At 45.0% G+C, this 27,845-nt stretch overlaps 1 protein-coding gene and 1 long non-coding RNA gene across 3 annotated transcripts in view; one reads left to right on the top strand and one right to left on the bottom strand.

Annotated features, from left to right (window-relative positions):
- Nucleotides 1–22,762, top strand: Utp14a (UTP14A small subunit processome component). Its single transcript, XM_050123976.1, has 15 exons — nt 1–115; nt 1,286–1,361; nt 2,456–2,526; nt 3,281–3,345; nt 8,055–8,197; nt 8,431–8,586; nt 14,681–14,800; nt 14,899–14,993; nt 15,545–15,668; nt 15,754–15,831; nt 16,755–17,133; nt 18,303–18,697; nt 19,409–19,602; nt 19,716–19,815; nt 22,365–22,762. The coding sequence occupies exons 1-15, from the start codon at nt 90–92 to the stop codon at nt 22,629–22,631; spliced, it is 2,289 nt and encodes a 762-aa protein (XP_049979933.1). The 5' UTR covers nt 1–89; the 3' UTR covers nt 22,632–22,762.
- LOC126489624 (uncharacterized) overlaps nt 1–27,007 on the bottom strand; it is a 64,580-nt gene extending 37,573 nt beyond the window's left edge. The window contains exons 1-2 of one of the 2 annotated variants that reach the window (XR_007588968.1): nt 26,917–27,007; nt 751–956 (exon numbers count right to left, since the gene is read on the bottom strand). This is a non-coding gene — a long non-coding RNA (uncharacterized lncRNA). Of the gene's footprint in view, nt 1–750; nt 957–16,553; nt 16,736–26,916 lie in introns of those variants that run through there. The other variant, XR_007588967.1, reaches the window with a different exon arrangement.
- Between the last annotated feature and the right edge of the window lie 838 nt (nt 27,008–27,845).

Raw genomic sequence — 27,845 nt, 5'->3', positions numbered from 1 at the left:
GCGGAAGCAATAATTGCTTTGCGGCAGGCTAGTAACTTGCTCTCTTTTTGGCTTCCGCCCTTGTTCCATGTGAGAGACAGGCTACGGCGATGCACGCGACCAAAGCTGCGAAGGGGTAAGAAGTAAAAGGGAGATCCCGGGTCCGAGGGCTGAGTTTCCTGGAGTTAGGGGGAGAAACGCCACCTTCTAACACTCAGTAGTTATCCGTCTCTTAAGATCCTGCCAGTAGTTAATGTATCTGCTATTAGTCCTTTAAAGCCCCTTAATTTAAGTTGATTTTGCGCCTCTGTTTTTCGGCTCTTTAAGTGCGACGCTGTTAGACCTAATGGTCGATCAGATCTATCTCTTGACAAAGTTAATATTCCTGGTTTCCCTTTATTTGTCACGTGCCCATTTTCTGTTTGTGCCACGCGCGATCTGCGCAGGCAGTGCCAAATTGTGTGAGAGTCGTCCACAACATTACCTCTCCTGTGGTATTTCACGTGTTCCCCCTCAGCGTTATAAAATCTAAATGTAGTCCATTTGGTAATGTTTGCCTAGTAAATACCGAGATACTCTGTTAAGTAATAGACTCTTTCTAAATACCAATCTCCTTAGTTAAACACCCGTACTCGGTTGGTTTCAATTATTCGCCTATCTCCCCAGTTCTGGGTACAAAAGATCAAGATTACATTAAGGCATCGGACTGGTAGAAGATGCATAGAATCGCTAATAGAATCTTTAAAAGGTTAATTAGGAAACTGCCTTTACCTCAAAGACCAGCAGTAGCATCGGTGGGAAACGCAGCGTCAATCCCTAATGAGTTTTGTTCATTCTTTTTCTTGCGAATTTGAATGGTGTCAGTTACTGTTACCTTGGAGGTGTTGCCTTACTTCGGTCTAAATGTAAAGTCTTGACAAATTGCCAAAGGTGCTCTTACTGTTGCGCTTTTGCACCTCTTCTCGGGCTACTCAGAACTGAAAAAAAAAAAAAAACGGAATGAATTGGTTTAGAACAGCGGTTCTCAACCTTCCCAACGCCGCGACTGTTTAATTCAATTCCTCATGTTGTGCTGACCCCAACCATAGCATTATTTTCGTTGCTACTTCATAATTGTAACTTTCCCACAGTTATGAATCGTAATTATCTGTGTTTTCCGATGGTCTTTAGCAACTCCTTTAAAAGGATCGTGCGACAACCTCCGGTGGATCGCGACTCACAGGTTGAGAACCGCTGGTGGAGACGTTGTTTTTAAAAGAAGGGTTATTTCGCGTGCTAATATTTCTATCTTGCCTTTTTAAAACAGCCTTCTGGCTTTGAGCCAGCAGGAAGAACTAGTGGATTTGCCAACCAACTACCCCTTGAGTGCCAGTGAAGATGAGGTGGGTGACCAGCGTTGAACTGATTCAAAATCAGGGCGAACAACGCATTCCTGGAGCCGAAAGGATTGGAGATATATATATTGGGGGGGGGGTACCTAGAACTCCAGCATCTGCCGACTAAATTGTATGCCTAATTCCTTGACAAAATCCTTAAGTCGTTTCCCCTCCTTCTGTGTAAAACAGTACCGATATTAATGATAAGGAAAGGTCAGGGGTCTTGGTAGTCATCCTAGAACTCAGGAGCCTGAGGCAGGAGGATCTGAAATTTGAGACCCGTGCTAACCGAGAGCTTGTCTTCATTTGTTTGTAAGGGATTCTATGAAGCTCAAGTGGCACACACCTTTAACCCAGCACTTGGGAGGCAGAGGCAGTGAATCTATATTATTTTGCAGCCAGCCTGGGGTACATAGTAAATTCCAATCCGGACAAGGTTACGTAATGAGACCCTATCTCAGAAGGGGGTGGGGTAGTTTCTCCTGATAAAAAGCCACTTTGAGAACTGTGCTTATGACTTTAACTGTTGGTCGGTGTTTCTGTATGAAAAAAAAAAACACTTTTATGCAGAAACAGTATTTTAAGCTGATTTCTTTTCTTTTGGAGGAGGGTTCGAGACAGGGTTTCTCTGCAGACAATAATTAAATTATCAGTAGATTCATTTGCAGTCACTAAGCTGACCAAAAAACACAGGGGAGGGGTAGTCTCCAGACAAGGTTTCTCTGTAACCACCCAGACTGGCCTCAAACTCACATGGATCCACCAGTGCTGGGTTTAAAGGCCTGAGTCACCACCACCTGGTTTAAGATGTTATCTTCAAATCAGTTAGGACATTCCAAGTTACTAAGGATCTACAGTCTTTTTTTTTTTTTTTTTTCTGGTCAGGGATGGATTGAAGGATCTACATTCCTTATATAGTGTTTGGATTTTGAAACAGTTCCCTAATTCCAAATCCAGCTTGGATTAGAGTGGTCATATAATATCTCATCTGAATCCCCTGTTCTCTGCCAACCAGAACCCAAATTTGCATGTGCACTTATTTCCAAGTTGTCTTTCCCCTCCTCGCGTTGTCCTAATGGAGTTTCCTCCTCTGAGTCTAGGGGGACGGTGATGGAGAAAGAAAACATCAAAAACTTCTGGAAGCGATCGGTTCCCTTAGTGGAAAAAATAGGTAACATCTCTGTCAGTTTGGACAGCTTATAATTACGTCCGTCTGTCTGCCTGTCTTCCATCTTTCCTTCCTTCCTTTGTGTGGGGATATACATATGCCACTTAGCACAAGTGGAGGTCATAGGGCAGCTTGTAAAAGTTGGTTCTTTCCTTCCATATGGGGGATTCAGGGATCAAACTCAGTTTGGTTTGGCAGCAATGGCCTTTATCTCTTGAGCCATCTTGCTCGCCCTACTAAGATTTATTGAGTATCTCACATAATGATCCTAGTGCCTGTGTGTAGCATATAGTAAAAAACTGTATGATTATTAGCTATTTTCCTTATTGCTGTCAGTTTAATTCACACCAATACTCTTTTGAAGCATTGAATACATATTAACCACATTAAAGTTAAAATTAAAATTTTAACTCCATGCTGAACCATTTATAAGGGCAGGACCTGGATTCAAATTTATGTGTGCTTAAATCTGTTTCATTGTACTACATTGTATTTTTTTAAGGGCTGGGGCTATATAAAGAATATGAGATGTGGATTAGACTAAGTCTAAAGTTAGAAGCAGTTTGGTTGTTCTGACAAAAGTGGACTGTGGGGTGTGGACCATAAAACCACAACTGCCTTAAAGATGTAACTCAGTGGTAGAGCGGGTATGAAATCCTAGACTTCAGCATCTTAGAAACAAAACAATAAAGGGAAGTGTTTTGCACTCCCCATGCAAATGTTTCCATTTCTAGTGTATCTTTTTTCCTAATTTCAGGTGGAAATCGGCTGAGAGATCTGAGGCTAGTCTGAAAGTGTCTGAGTTTAATGTTAGTTCTGAAGGTAAGGGTTTGTTATTTTGTTCATTTTTTTGTTTCTTCTTCTTTTTTTTTTTTTTTTTTTTTTTTTTTTTTTTTTTTTTTTTGAGACATGGTTTCTCTGTATAACAGCCTTGGCTGTCCTGGAACTCACTCTGTAACTCTGTAGACCAGGCTGACCTCAAACTCCATCTGCCTCTGCCTCCAGAGTGCTAGGATTAAAGGTGTGCGCCACCACTGCCCAGCTCCTGAAGATAAGTTTTAAAAAGTATTTATGCATGAAATCATAAATATTTACCTGTGAGGATGCATTAAGGGTAGTCAAATAAAGAATGCTGAGTATCTCCTATGGACCTCAATAGGATGCTTAATCCATAAAGCCATTTGAGTGATGGTTCCATGTATCTCTTACTACCTTAGCTGTCGTGTTTGTATAGCTTTTTTATGTATATATTTTTATACATTTTTATTGATATTTATTAAGCTCTACATTTTTCTCTGCTCCCCTCCCTGCCTCTCTCCTTCCCCCTGAATCCTCCCCCAAGGTCTCCATTATCCCAATTTACTCAGGAGGTCTTATCTTTTTCTACTTTCTACATTCCATGTAGGTTAGATCTATGTAAGTCTCTCTTAGGCTCCACATTGTTGTCTAAATTCTCTGGGATTATGGTTTGTAGGCTGGCTTTCTTTGCTTTATGTTTAAAAACCACCTATGAGTGAGTACATGTGATAACTGTCTTTCTGTGTGGGTTACCTCACTCAAAATAATGTTTTCTAGCTCCATCCATTTTCCTGCAAAATTCAAGATGTTGTTATTTGTTTCTGCTGTGTAGTACTCCATTGTGTAAATGTACCACATTTTCCTTATCCATTCTTCTGTCAAGGGGCATTTAGGTTGTTTCCAAGTTCTGGCTATGACAAACAAAGCTGCTATGAACATAGTTGAGCACATGTCCTTGTGGCACAATTGAGCATCCTTTGGATATATACCCAAAAGTAGTATTACTGGGTCTTGAGGAAGGTTGTTTCCTAATTTTCTGAGAAATCACCACACTGACATCCAAAGGGGTTGTATCAGCTGGCATTCCCACCAGCAATGCAGAAGTGTTCCCTTTATCCCACAACTTCTCCAGCATAAGTTGTCAGTCATCACTGTTTTTGATCTTGGTCATTCTTTCAGGTGTAAGATGGAATCTCAGAGTTATTTTGGATTGTGTTTCTCTGATGACTAAGGATGTTGAATATTTCCTTAAGTGTCTTTCAGCCATTTTAGATTCCTCTGTTTAGAGTTCTCTGTTTAGGTCTGTACTCCATTTTTTTTTTTATTGGATTATGTGGGTTGTTGATGTCCAATTTCTTGAGTTCTTTGTATATTTTGGAGATCAGACCTCTGTCTGATTTGGGGTTAGTGAATATCTTTGCCCATTCTGTAGGCTGTTTTGTCTTGTTGACCATGTCTTTTGCTTTACAGAAGCTTTTCAGTTTCAGGAGGTCCCATTTATTAATTGTTTCTTTCTCTCAGTGTCTGTGCTGCTGAAGTTATATTTAGGAAGTGGGTCCCTGTGCCAGTGCATTCAAATGTACTTCCCACTTTCTCTTCTATAAGGTTTAGTGTGGCTGGCTTTATTTTGAGGTCTTTGATCCATTTGGGCTTGAGTTTTGTGCATGGTGATAGATAGGGGTCTATTTTCATTCTTCTACATGTTGATATCCAGTTATGCCGGCACCACTTGTTAAATATGCTTTCTTTTTTCCATTTGATATTTTTTTTTTTTTGCTTCTTTATCAAAGATCAGGTGTTCGAAGATGTATGGATTGATATGCAGGTCTTCTATTCAGTTCCATTGGTCCTCCTGTCTGTTCTTAAGCCAATACCAGGCTGTTTTCAGTAGTGTAGCTCTGTTGTAGAGTTTGAAGTCAGGGATTGTGATGCCTTCAGAAGTTCTTTTTGTTGTACAGGATTGTTTTTTGCTTTCCCATATGGAGTTGAGTACCGTTCTTTTGAGGTCTTTGAAGAATTTTGCTGGGATTTTGATGGGCAGTGTTTGTATAGCTTTTTAATGTTCACAATTGCCTTTTTTCTTATCTGTCTTTCCTTTTTGGTTTTTCAAGACAGGGTTTCTTTGTGTAACCCTGGCTGTGCTAGAATTCTCTGTGTAGACCAGGCTGGCCTCGAACTCACAGAGATCCATCTGTCCCTGCCTCCCAAGTACTGGGATTAAAGGCACGCACCACTACCACCCAACTCACAATTGCCTTTGTATTTCAGTTCTCGCATGATGCTTTGAGTTAGGACGGACAGATAGATATTCAGCTTTATTGGAGCCTAATAAGAGTTGTTTGATGTTGGTAAACCAAAGAGTTTCTATTTTCATGACTAACAGAATATGGGTGAGAGGTTATTTATAGGAGCTAGCATGACCCCAAAGCAGGTGTATTACCTAAAGCCCACTGCAACACTGATGAAAACTCAAGAATGCTGCACCCCTTGACTTCTTTAAGGAATTGACCAAGAAAATCTCTGTAGCTGGCTGCTCATATCTCTTCCCCCCAACAGTTGTTAGCTACTTCTGTGTCTTGGGGGTGGACTTGGATAACCTGCAAGTTTCAGTGTTCCCAGACATGTGACACTTGTTTTCCTCATGAACCTTCCCCCCCCTCATGGGACGGTTTCAATTTGGAAGCAACCACCGTATAACAAGCCACCCTTTACTCTCTCTTTCATGGTGTTTCCTTAGGCTTGAAGTGGGGTACAAATAGCCATTTTGGACTAAGCGTTGTGCCACAGCAAGTCACTGGGGTGATTGAGTCTCTGGTCAGCCGCTGCAACAGGAAGTTTCCTTCCATGACCAGTTAAGGCTGACAGTGGCTGTGATCTCTTAGCACTTCAGACTTTTGGATTTCATGTTGTAGTCTTTAGTCTACTATTAGTTGATTTTTATTTTTTTATTTATGACTTCCTGAACATCAGCATCTTTGCTGTGGTTCCCTCCAAAGCAGCATGTCACAGGGCAAAGGGATCAAGACAGACTCTTAGGCCTCCTTAGCAGAAAGGAAATGGCAGACCCTTACCTGACTGACCTAGGTAGAGGTGGCAGACATTTTTCAACCCCATTGCTTTCCCGTTATTGATTTCCTAATCAATAACTAAATGTTGAGTCTTGGAAGCTTAGTAGTATCTAAGATATACTATACCCCGCCCCCTCAAGAGTCCCTTCTTATCCCCTGAGTTGGGGGAAGAGAGGAAAAGGACAATATCATGACTGTTAGAAATACATGTTCTACCAGGTATGGTGACATATACCTTTTATTCTCAGCACTCAGGAGGCAGAAGCAGGTGTATCTATGTGAGTTCAAGGCCAGCCTGGTCTATATAGCAAGTTGCAGGCCAGCTAGGGTGATATTCTGAGGCCCTGTTTGCCCCCACCAAAAAAATCAAATAGGTCTAGTAAATGGCATAGTTACTGTGTCTAGATACCATTTTTTAACCTTTTCTGAACTTTGGCAGAACTTTTAGTAATCACCACTGGAACCTCAGAGCGCTTAGCAGTGTGCTACCAGTAAGCTAGCTGAATTGATTCAACAGGTTTCTATTGAGCTTCTGCAGTGTATCCACCAAAGCGGCTAAATCAATAGCAGGTGACTAGTCTAGGTACTAAGTCAACAATGAAGAATAAGGGATGATCAGATGGGCTCTACAGTCTAGGAATGATGGGAAGAACTGAAACAGGATGATGCAGCAGTGGCCTGTGTCTTTAATCTCAGTACTTGAAAGAAGAGCAAAGGGCAGGAATTCAAGGCCAAGCTTGGCTACACAGTTCAAGGCCACCCTGGTCTACAAGGGATCTTATCTTAAAAACAAGACAAAATCTAAGTGGTATAGTATAATGACTTAAGGGAATACTAAGTCATTATAAAATTTGATTGGTCATGAAAGATCCTTGAAGAGGCAAGGTTGAAGGGAAAAAAAAGTCAACCATACAAAGGTGGGAGAAAACATTCTTGTCAAAGGAACAGCTTAGGAACACTTAAAGAAAAATTCAGGAAAAGGACTAATATTACTCGAGTATAGTAGAATGTTGTGAGTTAGAGTTAACTGCAAATGAAGACCGAATCCTATCAGGACGTGTCCTTTGGGTTTATGAGATTCTAGGTATAATTAAGCAGTCTTGAATCACTTTCAGCAGGATTATGACATATTGAGATACATAATTTTAAAAACTGACTGGCTGCTGTGGGACGAATTAATTGCAATGAGACAAGAGAAGTAAAAAGACAAGGAGAAGCTGCGCAGCGCAGTGGTGGCACACATTTTTAATCCAGGAGACAGAGACAGGAGGATCTGTGAATTTGAAGCCAGCCTGGTCTGCAGAGCAAGTTCCAGTGCAGCCAGGACTGTTACACAGAGAAACCCTGTGGGGCGGGGGGGGGGGGGGGGGGGGGGGGGGGGGCGGGGGGGGGGCCGGGGGGGGGGGGGGGGGGGGGGGGGGGGGGGGGCGTTAAACAACTGACTTTTTAAATAACTTTTTCTCCTTCTACCCCCTAACATATTTGGAAATGTACAAGATTAGTGGTGTCACTATGCCTAAAGGATAAAGGACTGAAATAAGGATAATTTATATTTATACATTTTTGAGACTCAACATATTCTATTCAGGCCACTTCCTACATTATATTGAGATTTTTTTTTTTGTTTCACCTCCAAAACTGATGAGAAAGTTGGCCTTTTCACAGGCTCTGGAGAAAAACTAGCCCTTTCAGATCTGCTTGAGCCTGTTAAGCCTTCCTCCTCATTGACTGCTGTAAAAAAGCAACTGAGTAGAGTCAAGTCAAAGAAGACTCTGGACTTGCCCCTTAACAAAGGCGAGGTTGAACAGGTAAGTAACATGGAAAGCATCCCCTTATACAGGGAAGAACTTGAACTGAGGAGGGGCGGGAAAGTAGGGGTGGCTGAACTCTTCAGAAGTGAGCAAGAGGCCATTTCAGGGCTTCTGGTTGTTGGGGTGGGGACGACAAAGAAAGAAACATTACCTTCTGGTTTCTTGGTATTCCTTTGAGCTTGATGTGGGATCTCATGGCCCTTTCCTTTTCTGTACTTTGCCTGGTTTAGATCCACAGAGAAGTGGCATTCAGTAAGACTTCACAGATCCTCTCCAAATGGGATTCTGTTGTTCAGAAGAACCGGGAAGCAGAGCAGCTGGTTTTCCCCCTGGAGAAGGAGCCAGCTTCCTTTGCTCCCATTGAACAAGTGTTTCTTGACTGGAAGGTGAGGGCAGCAAAACGAAAACAAACCCTTCAACCAGTTTGAAGGAGTTTAACCCTGAATGTCAGCTTTTGTCATTTTCGTTCGGTGGTCAGAAGAGAGACAGTGTATCTTAGCTGTCAGTCAGGAAATAGCCAAGCCACACAGTAGCTCTGTAGTCATCCTGTTTGTGCTTATGGTATTTAAAACATGGCTTTATGAGTTTTAGTGTTAAAACGTCTGATCACAAAGATTGGGACATGGTGATACATACTTGTAATCCCAGCATTTGGGAGGTGGGAGCAGAAGAATCAGGAGTTTGAGGCCAACTTGAGCTAGCTACATGAGACCCTGTCTCAAAAACAATTAATTTAAAAAAGTGTGTGTGTGTGTGTATAATTTATTTTTGTTTTATGTTCATTGGTGTTGTGCCTGTCTGTGTGTCTGTGTGATGATGTCAGATCTCCTGGAACTGGATAGGTGGACGTGCCATGTGGGTGCTGGGATTTGAACCCAGGTCCTCTGGAAGAGCAGCCAGTGCTCTTAAACACTGAGCCATCTCTCCAACCCATGTTTTCTTTCTTTTTTTGTTTCATATTTTCTTTCTTATCCCCCAGTTCTATTTTGTTGTAATGCTACCACCCAAAACTTATATTACCATTTAATGACAAGAACTTCAGTGAGTAACTCATGAAGGGAGGGAGGAATACTTTAAAGCCATGTTTCCCAAACACTGACCCCTGCCACTATGTATAATCATGGGGGTGTGAGTTGGGTGCGTTTTAATGTACCAACTCTTCTTCGTTATTAGGTATTCTTCCCATTTTAGGGGTTTTAGCCTGTAGCAAATGATAGGGTTTTGGTAGAATGGCAATTACACTCTTGGCCGAATTGGTCCCTAGAGTCTCTTTTTTACTATATGAACAACCCCTTCAGAGAAGCCAGCCTACTTTTCTAGTATACCAATGGTATGGAGTCTCTACTAGAATGTTCTGTCTTAAAGAAAAATAGTCAAAGAAAACAGTACCGATAGATCTGACTACAAAGATGTTACATTTCTCTGTGCTTTCTAAAAAACCAGAAATGATAGTGTCTTATGTCAGGAAGTTGAGCTAATTAAAACTGCATTGCTTGTCACCATGACTAAACAAACAAACAAAAAAAGCTCTGTTTTCTGATAGTATTTTTGAAGTCACTACCATTCTCTTTCTAGGATTCTTCCTTTTCTACATGAAAAAGAGATCAGGTATAAAGTGTGGCTGCAGAATGAAGGGAGACTTTAGGAAAAAATTGAAGAGGTAATAACAATTTACAGGGTTTCAAAAAAAAAAGTATGAAATCTACATAGCGATGTCTCACGCTGCCCTGCCTGCCTTCCATGCCTGCCCTAAAATAACCAGTTTTATAAGTTTTTATTGTTGATTTAGAGTTTTCTTTTTTTTTTCTTTTTTCTCAAGACAGGATTTCAGGGTTTCTCTGTAGCTTTGGAGCCTGTCCTGGAACCAGCTCTTGTAGACCAGGCTGGCCTCAAACTCACAGAGATCCGCTTGCCTCTGCCTCCCGAATGCTGGGATTAAAGGAGTGCGCCACCACCGCCCGGCTACAGTTTTATTTCTATATTCATGAATTTTACCCCCTTTTGGGGGGGGAGAAAGTAGTTTCCACACTATTTATGCGCCTTGCTTTTTCCAAATGATAGTGTAATTTGGGAGTTAGCCGGAGGGTACCATGTCGGTGAAGAAGACCACATTAAGAATGGCCCAGACTCTTCCTCAGTGAGTGGGGCCCAGATGGTATACTTTGAGAATACTATGCCATTTATTCTGAGGTTTATTCCTGAGAAACTATGCTAGTATGGCACGGAAAGTGAAAGGAAAGAGTTTGGCTAGCAGCTTCCAGTTCTTTCCTTGCAACTTCAGAGTTCAAAGTACCAGAGACGGTAACAGAACTGCATTTCTGGAGGCGGAGAATCAAAAATGCCTGCGCTGTAGTTTGGGTTTCACCTTCCTAAAATTGCACTTAACTCTAGCTGAAGAGTTAAGAGAGACAAAGTGGAAGAAAGCATAAACTGCACCATTCTCTATAAAGGATATAAAGTAACCTTTACCCCTATCTCTTTTTCCTTTCCGTGAGCACCGGCATTTTCCAAAGTGTTCACAATGTATCCTAGCTGTTACGTTTTGCTTTGAGACACAATGTATCGTAGCTGTTACGTTTTGCTTTGAGGCACAATGTATCCTAGCTGGCCTTGACTCCTCTTGCTCGACTCTCTCAGTCCTGGAATGGCGCCTAGTTCCTACACCCGAATTTTAAAGGCTATGCACAAAGAGCAAATTCACCTGTTGTACCTAATCTGAACCATAAGCAGATTTTCTGAAAAGTGAAGTGGCAGGTCGCATATCGTAGCTTTTGCCTGTAATCCTGGCACTCGGGACTGAGGCCTTGAGTCTCAGGAAAGGGATGTGCCTAGGTGAAGTGGTGCACACCCACAATTCCCACGCTTGGAAGCCTAAGACTGAAGGATTTTCAGTTCAAGAGAAGGAGGACTGGGCATGATGTCACAGGCTTGTAATCCTAGCTGTTTGGGAGCCTGAGGTAGAGGTTTGAAAGGTCCAGTCAACCAGGACACTTTAGCAACATTCTTTCTCCAGCTGAAAACTTTTTTTTTTTTTTTTTTGGTTTTTCGAGACAGGGTTTCTCTATGGTTTTGGAGCCTGTCCTGGAATTAGTTCTGTAGACCAGGCTGGTCTCGAACTCACAGAGATCCGCCTGCCTCTGCCTCCCGAGTGCTGGGATTAAAGGTGTGCGCCACCACCGGCCGGCAAGCTGAAAACTTTTTAAAGTTGGGAATAGAAAAAAATGGCAAAGTTCAATTGTGTTTTAAGCTTTTACACAATGAAGCAAACCTACTAAGGAACGTGCTTTGGGAAGATCTGGTCTCCGCTGCTGTTGCTGCTGTCTCCTCTTACTGTCCTGCTGCCGGTCTCAAAGTGCAGTAATAACGAGCCTCCAAGTTGCCTTGTCCTAAGCCCTCCTTGGCTTCAGCCTGTCTGGCCACAGCATGGACAACCGCGTTCTTAGACGCTCTCCCAGCCTTGGCTTTCCGCTCTGTCCTTTGACTGCTTGGTTTCTCCAGCTTTTCCTGGGCCTTTCGGGTCTTACTTTGTCAACTCTGTGAGTTGGCTGTCACTCTCAATCTCTCCCAAAGTCTAGTCTCACAGCCTGTAGGTGAGGCGTGCCCACATCTCCATGTGAACTGTCCCCCCAGATATCACTCTTCTAGATTCCCAAGCCTTAACCGCCACCTTTATTCAGTTCACAGCCGAACTCCCCATTTGGGTCACCTGGGTTGAAAACCTGGCTCCTCTGACCCCTACCCATTCCCTTAGCTGTCCCCTCCCTAGCACGCGTGGTAGGCTGATCTGATCAAATCTGTTATGGCTTCGGGTGCTTTTTCTCTCTTATTTTTAGATTTTGCTGCCCTGGTCAGGATCCTCACACTCACCATGTCCATTCTGAACCACAAAATCACTTGGCACTCTCCTACTTAAAAATCCATCCTGGGCCAGGGAGAGGGCTCAGCCTTATGAATGCTAAGTGCCACGCCTGACAACTTGAGTTCTAGCCCCAGGACCCACGTGGTGGAAAAAAGTAACTGACTCCCAAAAATTGCCCTGTGCCTCATGGCATGAGCGCCTACACCCACACACACGTGCACACACACACAGTCACTGTAAGAATTCAAATCTAAAGCACTCCACTTAAGCAAAATAAAAATGCCTCGTGTTTTAGCTGTGCTGAGCAGCGCATTGTTCCCTTACATACCACTTACTTCCCAATACCTCTGTTTTTATGCCCATCTGTCTGAACTTTTCCCACTCTTGAAAGAATTGTGCTTAAGCCTCCATACCTAAATCTAAGAGTTATTTCCTTCCCTCTCTAACCCACCCACCTCCTAAATCAGGATGAACAAACCCTTTCTGTGTGCTTACCATTCTAACATTTAACCCATTAATGGGACATTGTTAGTAGCATGTGTATCTCTTTGCTCTGAGCTCTATGAAGACAGGATCTATCTTAATTAATTGCGTCATCCTAGCACCCCTCACGAGTGCCTGGAATGTAGCTGAAATCAATAAATGTTGGCAAACTGAATTGAATTTGAAGGGCGATTACAACATTGTAATATAAATCACTTTGTAGCCTGTGATTGATCACTTCTGCAGATACTAAAAATGGAAGAACATGCACCTTTACCATTCAGTAGAATAGGTTTATGGCTAAATCAATAGCACCGTGTAACATGTGATGATGTGTATTTATGCGTTTGCTCAGATATCTGTAAGTTTACTACTGACCATGATGCATGTGGCTACTGAAGAAAACCACGCATAATATGTGAGGTTTGGAACTGGCTGTTGCGAAGGCTGTCTTTGGGCTGTGTCCGGATGGACTATGGCCTGATTGGCCTGATGATTTTAGTCATCCTCACAATGTCAGCCAAGTAGCAAATGGGATATTTGATTGACGTGTGAAATAACTGGTGCACAGTTTATTTCGTAGTTACCACCTGTCATTGAAAAGTCACTGGAAACTAAGGAGCAGGAGCCAAAGTTAGAAAACGAGCAGAGTTAAATTTGAATTACAAGAAGGCTGGATAAATATTTGATAGGGAACACATACCCTGCCGTAAGATAAATTACTAGGCAAAATCTACCTAAGAATGGCTGTTCTTGTCTATTTGGTAATGAATAAAAAGATGAGAGCCAGGCATAGTAGCACATACCTGGCAGCACTTGGAAGGCTAAGGCAGAAAGATTGAAGTTTGAGGCTAGCCAGACCATGATGTATATAGCAAAATAAGTTAAGTTCTAGGGGACTGGTCATATTGGCTTAGTGGTTAAGAGCTCTGACTACCCTTCCAGAAGTCCTGTGTTCTATTCCCAGCCACTAAATGGTGGCTCACAACCATCTGTAATGACATCTGGTGCCCTCTTCTAGCATGCAGGCATAAATCTTTTTTTTAAAAAAAAAGTTCTGTCAAATACAACCATCCCATTCCCCCAAGCTTCCCCCATCCTCCCCTTCTCACTTTTCTCTCCCCATTTCCTCTTACCCCCACCCCCCCCCCAAGTTCCCAATTTTTGCTCAGCAATCTTGTCTACTTCCCTAATGATGTGCTATAACTATAAGCTAAATAAATTGATTTTTTTCCTCAAAAAAAAAAGTTCTGGGTTGATTTTCCAGTTAATATCATCAATGACAAATAATGCTTAAGATCTAACCTCTCCTTCCCTGTAGAGTTATGATAAGACCCTGAGATTCCCAACTATAAGGTAATTAATTGGTGTTTGCTTCAAATATATATAATGGTTTTTTTTACTTTTGTATTGTTTTATTTGAGTCAGAAGCTTGCTTTGTCACCCAGCCTGGCCTTGAACTTGGAGCTGTCAGCCTGCCTTTGTCTCCCTAGTGTACGGATTATAGGCATGCATGCACCACCGTCACTTTGACAGCTTTGGACTTTTAAAATTAACATGACAATTTAGTAATGCTCTCTTCCTAGCATTTAACATAAGACTATCATGCTTAAATCCTTAAGAAAATTGATAACAGAAAATGATCGCCCAAGTAATATTAAAAAGTCCCTGAGTTCCCTTGTGGAAGTTGTCTTAATTATAATTTTTTAGAAAATTCAAGCTGAAGCCAGGCAGTGGTGGCACACACCTTTAATCTCAGCACTCAGGAGGCATAGGTAGGCAAATCTCTGTGGATTCACGGCCAGCCTGGTCTACAGAACAAGTTCCAGGACAGTCAGAGCTACACAGAGAAACCTTGTCTCAAAAACAAATCAAGCTGAGTGGAATAGTACCATCCTGTAATCACAGTACTAGAGAAGCTAAAAGAGGAAGACACCATCACTTCTGGGGCAGCCTGGGCTATAGTGAGTTTCAAGCTAGCCAGATCTAGATAGTAAGGTCTTGTCTAAGGGAGGAAGGGAGGGAGGGAGGGAAAAGAAAACAAATTTTTAAAATTCAGAATAAAATAAAGCTTTGTCTATTCCTCTGAACAGCTAGATTAGAACCTAAGGTTTGGCATGTTTTGTTACCTCCTTAAGGCAAGAACCCCTCTGGAACAGGAAGTTTTTAACCTCCTGCATAAGAACAAACAGCCAGTGACAGACCCTTTACTGACTCCTGTGGAAAAAGCCTCCCTCAGAGCCATGAGCCTGGAAGAGGTAAGTGTTGGAGACCGTTTCACATACCCAGGCAAGCCATGGTTCTCCCAGCATTTGACTTCAAGTCCAGGAGTTACTGTAAATGTCATTCATTGTAGGCTAAGATTCGCCGAGCAGAGCTTCAGAGGGCCCGAGCTCTGCAGTCCTACTATGAAGCCAGGGCTCGAAGAATGAAGAAAATCAAAAGTAAAAAGTAAGGAAGCTGTGGACCTCATATTAGCAAGTGGTGTCGTTAATCGTGAACCCTTTGGAGAAAACTTTTAACATGATGTTTAAGGTCATGTAAAAGATCTCTCAAGTAGGAATGGCATCACCTTTTCCTAGAGTAACCTCATGTGGTTGTGTCACTTCAGGAATGCCCTCTCCTCTGCCTTTAGCATTTATACTTGACATTGACAAGAAGGGGGCTGTTTGGTTACTCTCTCTCCTTCCAAAAGACCATGGAGTGGTTCTGCAGAGTGAGCTCTGAATTTCCAGAGCGTGGAATCCAGTAGAACTTTTTTTTTTTTGCTTTTCTCCCTCTCTGGAACTTCCTTCTTTGAGCTATAGGAACAGGAGAGTCTGCTCTGCAGAAGTTCAAAGGGTTGGAGAGTCCTGGCCATTGTCTAAGGCTCCGTATTGACTGTGGTAGTCATTCTAGCACCTGCGTTAGGGAAACCCCTTGGATCCCGTGGGCACTTTTGCATGTGACATTCTGTGTTTCAGCGAAGTCTCAGCTCCCATACCTCCTCTCTTACCCTGTAGGTACCACAAAATTGTGAAGAAAGGAAAGGCCAAAAAAGCCATAAAAGACTTTGAGCAGCTGAGGAAAGTCGATCCAAATGCTGCACTGGAAGAACTGGAAAAAATTGAGAAAGCCAGAATGATGGTGAGATTGCCTCTTGCTTTTGACACCTTTGCTAACAACTATCCGTGAAAGGCATTAAAGATCTCATTTTGTCCTTCCTTTCTAGGAGCGAATGAGCCTTAAGCATCAGAACAGTGGCAAATGGGCCAAGTCAAAGGCAATTATGGCAAAGTATGACCTGGAGGTAAGAGACAGACCAGACAAAAGGAGATGGAATTGGAGGAAAAAAGGAAATCAGCACACAAGAATGGCAGCAGAAATAGAATTGGGGGGAAAGTCACAAGGATTAATGAAGAACCAGGAATATAGAAAGACATCAGAAAAAAGGTTAAGGCAGAGAGAAAATGACCAGGACAAAGGTAGAAAAAGATGAAAGAAAAAAAAATAACATCAAGGCAAACCTAGCAAAAGAGGAAGAAACTTTTTATACTTTTATCATTGTCTTTCACCTGTTGCTTCCTAAGAATAATTTGTCTTTCTATTTTATTCTATGGCTACTGTTTATTTTATGTGTACTATTTAAACAGTAAATGCTAGTAAGAAATGCTAAGTGGGTAGGGTGGTGGTGGCCCGCACTCACAGGAAGGTAGAGGCAGGTGGATCTCTGTGAGTTCGAGGCCAGCCTGGTTTACAAGAGCTAGTTCTAGGACAGGCTCGAAAGCTACAGAGAAACCCTGTCTCGAGAAGCCAGAGAGAGAGAGAGAGAGAAAGAGAGAGAGAGATAGAGAGAGAGAGAGAGAGAGAGGGAGAGAGAGAGGGAGGGAGGGAGGGAGGTAGGAAGGAAGGAAGGAAGGAAGGAAGGAAGGAAGGAAGGAAGGAAGGAAGGAAGGAAGGAAGGGAAAGAGAAAAGAAATGCCAAGTGAAATGGGAAAACTGAGTTTGTGGCTTTAATGGTAGAGTACTTACCTAGCATGGTGAAAGCTTGGGTTCCAGCCCAGCATTCTGAAGAAAAAAAATAAAGGCAGCAGCTTGAGTTTATTGTTGTTACACATTTAACAAACCCAGTGCTAGAAAGGCAAGAGTGGAGGTCGTTTTAAGAAATGAGGGGAAAGGTATTGCTATAGTCACTAACGACTAAGCGCCTGTGCTGGGAACTCCTTCCTCTAGGCCCGCCAAGCTATGCAAGAACAGTTGGCTAAGAACAAGGAACTGACGCAGAAGCTCCAAGTTGTTTCAGAGAGTGAAGAAGAGGGAGGCGCTGAAGAGGAAGAAGCCCTAGTTCCTGATGCGGTGAATGAAGCACAGATGAATGCTGACGGACTCAATCCATGGATGCTCAGGACTTGCAATCGTGATGCACAAGAGGATGAGGTCCAGGCCGACTTGAATGAACTGCCTGAGCCTGTGGCCCATGAGTTTTCTGAAAACGAGGGAAATGAAAAACCAGAGGCAGAGGAAGATGTTTTGTTGAAAGAATTTGAGGAAAGAAGATCCCTTAGGAAAAGATCTAAGCTCAACGAGGATGCTAAGCCAGTGGGTGGCCAAGGTGAGCTGTGATGGGGTGGAAGGGACAATTTCGTGTTGCTGTGTCTGGACTGAGAAAAGAAAGGAATGTCCACACGCACATGCTCTATGGTGATTAACATCTAGGGACTTTCAAGAGGCTATATACTAAGCTAGCCTTGAAAAGGTGTTGCTTAGCATTGCTGGTGCCTACAGACTTGCAATCAAGTAAGATGGTAAGTGTCAGAATCCATACATACTTTTGGATAAGAGGTAGACTTGGAGAAATTGTTAAACTGCTCCTAATGTCTCGAGTCTAATTTTTTATTTTTGGGTTTTTTGTCTTGCTTACATAAAGTGGGAAAATGGCATTTTTAGCACTTCATAATGCTAGGTTTTATGTGTCTGTATTTGAGTGACACTTCCCCAGAATGAATAGTTCTGCAGGCTACATGGTAAATTTGTTTATTTATTGTAGTGCTGGGAATGGGTTTCTTATTTTTTTGTTTGTTTGTTTTTCAAGATGCTTCTCTGTGATGCCCTGGCTGTCCTGGAACTCAATTTGTAGATCAGGCTGGCCTTGAATTCAGAAATCTGTACTCCTCTGCCTCCTAAGTGCTGGGATCAAAAGCACGTGCCACCACTGCCCAGCTCTCCTCAGTTCCATGATGAGATTTTCTATAAATAATATTCTTGCCCCAGAGGCTGCTTGAATTTTTTCTTAAATACGATTTCATATATCCCATGCTGGCCTTAAACTTACTACGTGTCAAGGATGACCTTGAACTTCTGACGCCCTTGCCTCCGCCTACTGAGTACTGGGACCACAAATGTGTGCCTCAGTGACTAGTTTTATACAGTGCTAGAAACTGAACCTGGAGCCTCATGCTTATTCGGCAATTGTTCTACCAACTGAGCCACACCCCTAACCTATGACAGTATTTAAAAGCAATGCCAGGCTTCGGGTTTGAGCTCCAGTACCACACTTTAAAAACAACTAAAAAGAATTCTGAGTGATCTTTCCAAGTAGAGTTGACTGTGCAGGGAAGTTAAGCCCCAGTCCCAGACATTAGCAGTCACCTGGGAAATAGGACCCTGTTTGTCCTTATTAAAGTGTATTTCATGCTTCTTGGCACTCAGTAGTTGCTTGGCAAATACTCCTTAACTGGGAAACTTCCAAACTTCTGACAGCTTTATTTTTTTTCCCTCCAGATTCTGCAACCAAGGAGGTATTATCTGAACTGAAGGCACTGTCTCAGAAACTCAGTAAGGACAATCGTCTGTCCAAGAAGCCAAAAGAGAGTCCAGCAAAGACAGTTCTCCTGGTCCAGGAAGAGGAACCTGCCCCAGAGGAAGAGGAGCCTCTGTTGCTGCAGAGGCCAGAGAGAGTACAAACTCTGGAGGAACTAGAAGAGCTAGGTAAAGAGGACTATCTTCCTAATAAGGAGCTCCCTGGAGCTGCAGTAAAAGGGGAGCAGGTAAGGAGGAAGCCACAAGAAGAATTGAAGGGGAAGAAGAAGGAGCAAATGATCAGTCTACAGAAACTCCTGACTACAAGAACTCCTTCTGTGACATCAGTGGCTGTTCCCACAACAGTAGAGGAGCAGGTGAGTAGAGCCAGGGTCTTGGGCTTGTAGGGGCCAGAGCTGGAACAGAACGAGTCCTTCTTACACATCCAGTCCGTGAAAGTTGGTATTGCTGGGAAGACGGTTCAGGAGTTAAGAATTCCAGATTACCATGGTGCCTGGTGGGCCTCAAGTGTCAGTTTAACAGATGCAGATATATGCACACAGCTGAGCCACACAAGCAGCCTAAATTCTGGGCCACTAAAGCTCTCTGGGGTGACTGTCGACCAGGTCTCAATGGAGGAGTTAGTTACTGAAAACTCTGGCTAGATCTCAGGCACGAGAACTCAAAGTTCAGTTCTGAGTTACCGCTAAAGTTCCCCACACTTCCGACCACCAGTGGTTTGCCCTCAGCCCCAACCCCAAATTTAAGTAATTAAAACTAGCAAGACCTATCTGCTTTTCCTGGGATATAAAGCTGCTGGAGCTCACATTCCGGCCACACTTGGAGATTCTGTTTTGACCCTGGCCATCTTTTCTCCCACCCTAAAACTTCCTTATTGAAGGGTTTAAATTGTGTCGCCCTAGAGAGAAAGAAATTGGAGCATGATTGCCTGATTGGTTCCTATTGCGAATCGATCATTCTTTCAGCACTTCCCCCTAGGGGGCGCTAAGATGTCACAACCCAGGATTCGGTCTCCTTGTGAAGCACTTGCAAGACAAGTTTCAGTTCTTGCTCTTATTTCTTCCCAGGAAGATGAAGTGGAGAGAGACCAAAAGCAAATGATAAAGGAAGCTTTTGCCGGAGATGATGTCATCAAGGAGTTTCTAAAAGAGAAGAGGGAAACTATCCAGGCCAATAAGCCAAAGGACTTGGACCTGACCTTGCCTGGCTGGGGAGAGTGGGGCGGGATGGACCTGAAGCCCAGTGCCAAAAAAAGACGCCGGTAAGCGGAGGGAAAAGCCTGTCAAAAGAGCACGGTTTCCCCAGCCCACCCTGAAGTGTGTTCCCCGCACTTTTGACTAAATCCTGAATACTCCTTTGACTATGGCTTTCCAGGTTTCTTATTAAAGCTCCTGAAGGTCCACCGAGAAAAGACAGGAATTTGCCCAATGTGATTATCAATGAGAAACGCAACATCCACGCTGCGGCTCACCAGGTGAGGTTCCGAGCACTCTCTAGGTGACTGATCTCCACTACCTGCTTCTCTTGCTTGAGAGAACTCTTTTTGGTGGGGAGAGGGATCATGATGTTTTCATTTGGGGTTTCTTGACTTTTGCATTGTTTTGAGACTTACCCCAGACTGGCCTTCAACTCCAATTGCTCCATGCTGGACACGACCCACACCTCTAATCCCTAACCTCAGCACCTGTTAAAGCCTGTGCCACCATACCTGGTGTGATGGTGACCAACAGATCAAATTTGTCTTTTCCACTGACTGGTTGTGAGAGCAGTAAAGCCAGACAGGCTGTGCTGTTCTGGCTACTGGCAAGGTTTAGGCTGAAAAGAGATTCTTTGCAAGCAGTAACTGAGCCACCAAGTCGCAGTGAAACTTGTACTCTGGATCATTCTGCTCTAAATGAGGTTTGCTAAACTAAAAATTTACCATTCTGCTCTACGCTTGGATTTGTAGTCAAGGTAACACTTGGAGACCAGAATGTTTGAGTCATGTGTCAAGAAAAGTGGCGATGAACCATTAATTATCTGTCCACAAAAGTGAGGAAATTTTCAGCTGAATCATACGCTAATAAGCTAGACTGCTTGCCTAGCATGAACAAGGCTGTGGGTTCTGTTACTAGCATTGTAACAGTGGAGCTAGACAGAAAGCATACCTTTAATCTCTAATCTTAGCACTCTGGAGGTGGAGACGGGAAGATCAAAAGTTCAAGGTCGTCCTTAGCTACCCAGTGAATTGGTGAGCAGCCTGGGATACGAGGCCCTCTCTCAAAAACGGTTTAGTCATTCTGTGTGATCTCAGTTTCTAAGCCAATCACTGCAGAAACTGTTGCCAATATAATTCCAGCTGAAACTATAATAACTAAACAACTGGATATAGAAGGAGAGGGAAGGAACACCCTGATAGGACCGGTGAGGTGGTTCACTGGGTAAAAGCATTTGTTGCCAAGCCTGACAACCTGATTCTAATTTACGGGGGCCCACATTGTAGGAGGAGAAGGCTCCAATGGGCCAAAATTACAGATGACAGCTAAGAGTGTGCTTCTCGGAAAGGATGGCCTTTCCTTCCCGTGTTTATTTACTATTGTCACAGCAAATTATGAAGTGATTTTCCAGGAATCTTTTTTGACTTTTGCTTTGCCTTTATTTTTAGACAGGATCTCATGTATAGCTTAGTCTGACTTTGAATTCACTATGTTCCTGAGCGTGGCCTTGAACATCTGTTCTTCCTGCCACCTCCTCCCAAGTGCTTGAATTATAGATATATGCCACCACATCTAGTTTGTGATCCCTGGGGATTGGACCTAGGACTTTGTGTGTGCTGTACGAACACAACCAACTGCCTCTTCTTTTTAACTAGTTCAGGGATTCGCTCTCTTCCTACTGCTGTGACCCTTTAATATAGTTCCTCATGTTGGGGTGCCCCCAACCATAATTTTCATGGCAAGTTCATAACTATCATTTGCTACTGTTATAAAAATATCTGATATGAGAAAACCTACGAGAGGGTCATTTGACCCTGAAAGGGGTTGCGACCCAGAGGTTGAAAACCACTGAATCAGCTAGACACCATAGGAGCGATAGAACAAAGTGTGTCAAAACAGGAGAGGACTCCTGAAACTGACTTTATGTTTTCATACCCTTAGTAGCATACACAGATAGAAGAACATTAACCCAAACGAGACATTTCCGTAGCCGAAAGGCAAAGGAAGCCTTTTCTTTCAGTACTGACTCTGGAGTGGAGAAGAGTACAGGGCAAGGACCAGGAACCCAAGGGTTCTGTTCTCGCATTTGCTTATTTTACTTGGGAAAATCACTTCCCCTGTCTAGACATATGATGACGCCAAGGGAGATGGCTGGTGCTATCAAGTAGGGCCAACCAGCTCTACATCCTCTGCCTTAAGAAAATAAAGCTGAGCTCAAGAACCTGGAGGCATTCAGGATTCAGAAGCATATCTTTGGTTCCCTTAAAACATCAATCATAAAGAGGAAAGGAAGGTAGATCTCTGTGAAGTTCAGGATAGCCTGGTCTGCATAGCAAGTTTCAGGCCAGTCAGGGCTACATTAGTGAGACTCTGTTATGAAAAAAAAGGGGGGGGATAGAGAGCAGGAGGAGAATAGAAGGGTCAGAATCCATGAGGCTCCTGGGCTCCTTGAAGTGACAGTGTTGTATGAGTACGCACTGGTTAGCAGCCTTGGAATTACTGTAGCCAGGCAGGAGTGGTCTTCTGGGTTTTCAGTCCTAAAACCATTGGCAAAGCCTGAGATGATGGGTACCAAATCACTTCAAACAGATTAGCAGTCCTAAGATTATATGGGACTACTGGGGTGCTTTGGCCTCTCAAGCTTACCTCCCTTGTGATTGTCACGTAGAACTGAACTATGGACCGGGCTGACCTTGAACCTGTGACCCTCCCGTCTCAGCCTTGCAAACGCTGAGATTACAAGCATGAGCCATTATGCCTTCTCTAGGCTCCCTTTAAACAACTGCACCTTAGGCCTCATGCCAAATCCCTCTTCTTTCCCTTCCAGGTGCGAGTGCTCCCGTATCCATTCACCCACCATCAGCAATTTGAAAGGACCATCCAGAATCCTATAGGATCCACGTGGAACACGCAGAGAGCTTTCCAAAAGCTGACTGCTCCCAAGGTTGTCACCAAAGCAGGCCATATTATCGAGCCCATAAAAGCAGAGGATGTGGGTTACCAATCTTCCCCATGGTCTGACCTGTCTGTCATGCAGAGCAATCCAAAACGACGCTCCAAACATCAGAAACAGCTGAAGAAAAGAGCTCAATAGATTGAATTGTCAGAGGAGTGTCCTGACCATTCCTCTACTTGTCCTATGCTGCAAAATGAATTCCAAAACTGGCTTAATTAATACACTGTGTGTAGTTAAGCCATATCTTAGAAATAAAGGCATTTTTACCTTTATAACTCGACTCCGTCTGTATTATCTCCCTGTTGAATTAGACACTTTGGATGCCCCGCCTTTGTACTTCTCTATTTAACACTTTCTAAGGGGAATTTCACCTTCTTTCCTTACCAAGACTTGTAGCTGGTCATGAAAATGAAGGAAACTTATCCACATCACTGGTTTCATGCATATCACCCATTAGTCATGATCTACTGTGAATACCAATTTATAACGAGGGATTGATAAAGCACTGTGTGGTTTAACCTCTGGATCTAGAAGCAGCATGTACAAGCCACAGCTGAATCCTGCCCTTGGCTGGTCATGGAACCAAGCTGAAGTGGGGCCTAACCCCAGGAGTTGAAACTTAATCTTTTTGCATCTGCGAGCTTCCCTGCTCATTCAGGTTGCTGTGTAGAGAATCACTTTTGGGAGATGTGGCGGGGAGTTTTGTTTCTTCCAAGAAATAAACACCCTATCCTGCAGGAAGCTCTTTAAGCATTAAGGTAACAACTCAGAATAGCTTATGGAACTCCCTGCAGCTGGCCAGATTTCACTCAGCCCCCTTCCTGCCAGCCTAAGTAATAAAAGTTAGGAGTCCCTCTCAGATGGAAAGAGCCAAGCTGCCATTTCCAGACTCTTAAATAGATCTGGAAGAGGTCTAGAGCAACTGAGGCACCCAGAAAGGACACTCTCCAGCCTGCAGGCTGTGCAGTGTGCTTCAGGTTCCCATGCCAGGGTGGACTTGGACGATGCAGCTGAATCATTTCCCTCCTACAAGTGACCCCCGACCCATAATCCTGTAAGTACCCCCAGTAAAACTTACTGGTTTTCACCAAGTTGAACTTTAGGTGGTGTCCCCTTTGGTCTGTCATGGGCTCCCTATCTGGGGTGAGTAGACGTGTGTTGAGTCTCCCCAGGAAAAGTTTGTCAGACAACACGAGTGTGCCAGCCTACATACCTAGAAGGCCCAGGTTTGATTCTCCCAGTAACCCCTGAAAGTGGGGCCACGGAGGTGTTCTAGAGCTGTAGTGCAATCCCTGACACTCCAGAGGTGGAAGATCAGAATCATTTTTGCATGCCTGCATACCAAGACAGTGAAGCTTTAGCCTCACGTTAGAGGCACACACGCAATTTCAGAAATAAACATGTTTCCTTTCTAACTCACCCAGCCAGGCCCTCACCATTGATTCAAGTAGTATTTAGCCATATGGTAGTTAACATTGACTTTTGCCTCATTTTGTATCACAGTACCTGGAAAGCTGGAGGTGTAGCTCAGTGGTAGAGCAAGTGCTTAGCATGACAAAGGTTCTGGACCACACTCCCACGGAGGCTCATCCCTCATAACCTTATAATAAGTTTGTAACACAGGACATAAACGCTAAGAATATGCTGATAGTTAGGAACCTTTCTGAGAAAAACACAGAAGTACACAATTTTACATAGTTTCAGCTTTGAACATTTATAATCACTGGACCTATTGCTACCGTGGGGTTTTTTTGGTTTTTTTTTTTTTTTTTTTTTTTTTTTTTTTTTTTTTTTTTTTTTTTTTACAACCCCTCCTCTCCATCTGGGCCTCTTTGACAAGTGTGCTACTCCAAAGCAGTTCTGAAATGTTTAGACCGCAAACACTGGGCGTTTTAGACCCCAAATACCTTGGTTTTTACAGGCAAAAGATCTCAGTGTAGAAGGTAAGTCCTGTGTTACACAGTAAATTAATAAAAATCAGCTTTTTTTTTTCTGAAATTCTGAGTGGTAACTGTGTGGGTTGGTTCTTACCAGCAGTCCTCAGGAAGTACCTGGGACTAGCTGTCACGGGAAATTAATATAATGAGTAGTGTTCTCTGCCCAAAGGGCATTTTTTAAAGTTATGCACGGGCTTGAGATTGTCCATAATCGGCTCCGCTAGTTGACACTTAAATTAGTAGCCAGTGCAGGAGAATGGAAAACTTCCACCTTCTCCTGCCTCCATTTAAGATACCTCAACATTCTTTCACTCTTACGCACAAAGCTGCCACCTCTGTGCAACCCACTCCCCAAATCGAAGCGCCACCAAAAAGTGGCCAATTCCTGGTCTACTTTCTCGGGACCCTCCTGAGCGCTGTTTGCGCTGCAAAGCAGTAGAGTGATGTAAGCCACCCATCCTTCAAAGGAGCGGGCAGAAACGGGTACATGACATAAACGACACCCACTCCCCGTCTTCCAAGCCCCCAAACGGATTCAATTGTTGTTTCATGGGGCTTTTTTTTTTCCTTTTCTTCCTCCGAACCTCCGAAGTGTTCTTCCTTTTCATTGGTCGAAGCTGCCCCTTGACGCCACCCCGGCTTTGCTTGCTGATTGGTCGGTTCTGGATGTGCCCAAGCCTTTTTCCCAGGGTGTGGCGCCCCCCCTCCCGCCCCCAACAGGGTTCTGACCCCTGGCTCCTCCCTTCCCCCCAACCCTCCCTCTCCGTTCCTAATGGTACCGCCCTGGCTCGGCTCCCCCACGGCCAGGCCGCTGCCCTTAGGGCCCCCGGACGGGGCGGGGCACACTGGGGACGGGCAGAAGGCGGTGGTGGCGCCTTCCTGCCGAGCCCGAAGCCACCCCCGCCACCGTATAGCAGTCCTCCTAGGTTCCACTTTCCCCTGAGCAGTTTTCGCACTGCCTTGATAGCCCCGTCCCGTCTGTTGCAGCCCCCACTGGTCTTTTGGTCATCCCAAAGGGCAGCATTCAATCCCAGCCCTCTGCGCTCCATACACGCCCATCCGCCTCCACCCTTGGGTTCTCGAAAGGTTCTTTTCTCCCAGAGTCTGTGCACCCTTCGCCTCCCGGTCTCTCTTTCTAGCGGACTGTCCATCCATCCCCAGGACCTCCCTCCCTGTGTGTGGCCATTCCTCCCAGCGGCCTCCACTTCGCGGCGTCCCCTCCCCTTCGTGGCCAGCGTGGTGGAGCACTCCTGCCCCCCTTCCCTGTACCCCCGCACTCTCTTATGTTGTCCCTTCACGTCCCACTCTAAGCTCCTCCCAAGCCACCCCCCCCCACACCCCTCCCTGTTAGGCGTCCCCCGACACCCCTCCCCTAGCCCCGCTTGTCTATGCCCCTCCCACACACCCGGTCCTTTTGTCTCCTCTTTGGTCTCTAAGTCCCCCGCCTTCGCTCCCCACGAGCAAGCTCTTATCTTCCCCAGGTCCCGGCGCCCCGCCCCTTGGCCGCGCCCCGCCGGCCCCCTCCCTCCCGCGGCCCCATCTCCGCCCTCAGCGCTCCGCCCCCCCCCACTCCCCCCCACCCCCGGTGGCTCAGGCCCTCCAGCCGGGCCCACCTCCCTAGTTCCCTGGTTCGCTCCTCCCGCCACAGTCGCCGCGGAACCCAGACCCACCCTTCCCGGGCCAGCGACTCGAGCTCCCGCGTGCTCTCCCCACGCATGCACTACTCCCTCCGCCCTGCCTCGCTACCTCGCCCAGGCCCCAAAGCCGTTCTGCCCCGGGCACCATGCAACCCGCCCTCGGGGAAGCCCGGCCCTGCGCGGGCACCTCACGAGCAGACCCACAACCCAAGAGCGGGAACCCAAACTGGGCGGGCCCGGCCGCCTCTACTTAGCCCGGCCCTCGGAACCCGCCCGGGACCTGGTGCCCGTCGGAAGTGTTTAGGGATCGGCTGAGCGCTGTTCCTCTGGCCTGCCCTGAGCGCCCAGGGGTGACACTGCGACCAGAATGCCAGTGATGTCTTTACCTAGAGCCTCCTCCCGCCTTCCGCCCCAAACCTGTGCCTTCAGTATGCAACTACCACCTGAGTACTCGCGCTCAGCCGGCCGAGGTTGGGACGACGTTCCCCAACACCCCCCTCCAGCATTAGGAGCCTTAGTTATTAGTTATGGACAATTTGGCCCCGTCAGTGAGAGCCCTGACGACCCAGGGAGATGGAGAATTCACATCCCAGCCTAGTGCTTGAGGAAGTGGGTAGCTCCCTGCCTCGGGTTCTGGCCCTTCAGAGGGACCATGCCTCTGGGATTTGTATCAACTGTCGGCAGGTGGAGGGCTTGGAACTAAACTCTTTCATCTCAGGTGAGGGATGTATCCTAAGTAGAAAACCCAATCACAGGCCAATAACTACTTAAAAACATGTCTGTTCCATAATGCCCACGTTGACGGTATCTCTTGCCCGATCCTCTGCAGCCAAGACCTTATTTACTCACCAGACTGGAAGCTCTTTGAAGAAGGTCCCTGTTCCTTACCCTAGCTCGCTCAATAGATCTCTTGTGATTGGCAGATAACTGGATGTGTTTGTTAACTGCCCGCCTTTTGTGACTTAAGGTTGTACACTGGCCAGGGCCAGGACCAGATCGGGATTACTAACTTGTGCCAGGCACAGCATGGTGCCTGAACGGTTTTTGAAAGGGCAGCCAGTGGTTTTTGAAACTGATGAACGTAATTATGCAGGAGGCAAATGCCTACCTCTGAGTCCCCAGAACTGTGAATGCACCTGAGTCATGGCCAACTAAGGAAGCTGCTTTAGCTCATCTGCAATCCAAAGCAGAGTCGGTGGGGCCAGGTATAGCTCCAGTCGCTGACTGAACACAATGGGTGCTAGAACCATCCACTACTGGGAGTGCTTTGCAAGAAGACTTAAAATCATCAGTTCCAAGTTTACAAATGAAACGGAAAAAAAGTAGGTAGTCAGGGTTTTCTCACTGTGAAACAAACTGTCCCATATAAGGGACAAACCCGTAACTCTCCATCTGCTTGTCCCAAGGTCGTGCTGAACCCCAACCTGTCAGGAGAAGAAGGCGGCTGCAAACAGACTGGACGCCTTCAACACCAATTACTGCGGAGGGGGGTTGGGGGGCAATGAAAAGACTGCTCCCTCCCATTTCTGGATGTATTCACTCTGTGCTTTGCAGCAGCTCATTTGTAACCTGGTCACTCTGGGTTAGTGAAACTCTCTGCCCACCTCATAACCCCACCCCACCCCCAGTGGGTTTGTGTTCTCTGTGCGTCCTCAGCCCTACACTGTCTTCACCCAAACCAGCCTGCTCTAAATGGACGCGGTCAGTGATCCAAGCAGAAACTGAAACAGTAACAATCAGACAGTGTCAAGAGACTCCGGCAGAGATGCCTCGGATCG

The sequence above is a fragment of the Alexandromys fortis genome, unplaced genomic scaffold (genome assembly GCF_014885135.2).
Source record: "Alexandromys fortis isolate MF-2015 unplaced genomic scaffold, M_Fortis_MF-2015_v1.1 scaffold_224, whole genome shotgun sequence".
Taxonomy (NCBI): Eukaryota; Metazoa; Chordata; class Mammalia; order Rodentia; family Cricetidae; genus Alexandromys; species Alexandromys fortis.
The sequence above is the reverse complement of the archived record's forward strand: the minus strand, read 5'-3'. Positions and strand labels throughout refer to the sequence as shown.

What these genes read in the sequence shown, in the direction of transcription:
- Utp14a (XM_050123976.1), top strand. Translation starts at nt 90, where the DNA reads ATGCACGCGACCAAAGCTGCGAAGGG. An exon ending in GCGACCAAAGCTGCGAAGGG is followed by an intron (nt 116 to 1,285) that starts GTAAGAAGTAAA and finishes TTTTTAAAACAG; the next exon opens with CCTTCTGGCTTTGAGCCAGC. An exon ending in TCCCTTAGTGGAAAAAATAG is followed by an intron (nt 2,527 to 3,280) that starts GTAACATCTCTG and finishes TCCTAATTTCAG; the next exon opens with GTGGAAATCGGCTGAGAGAT.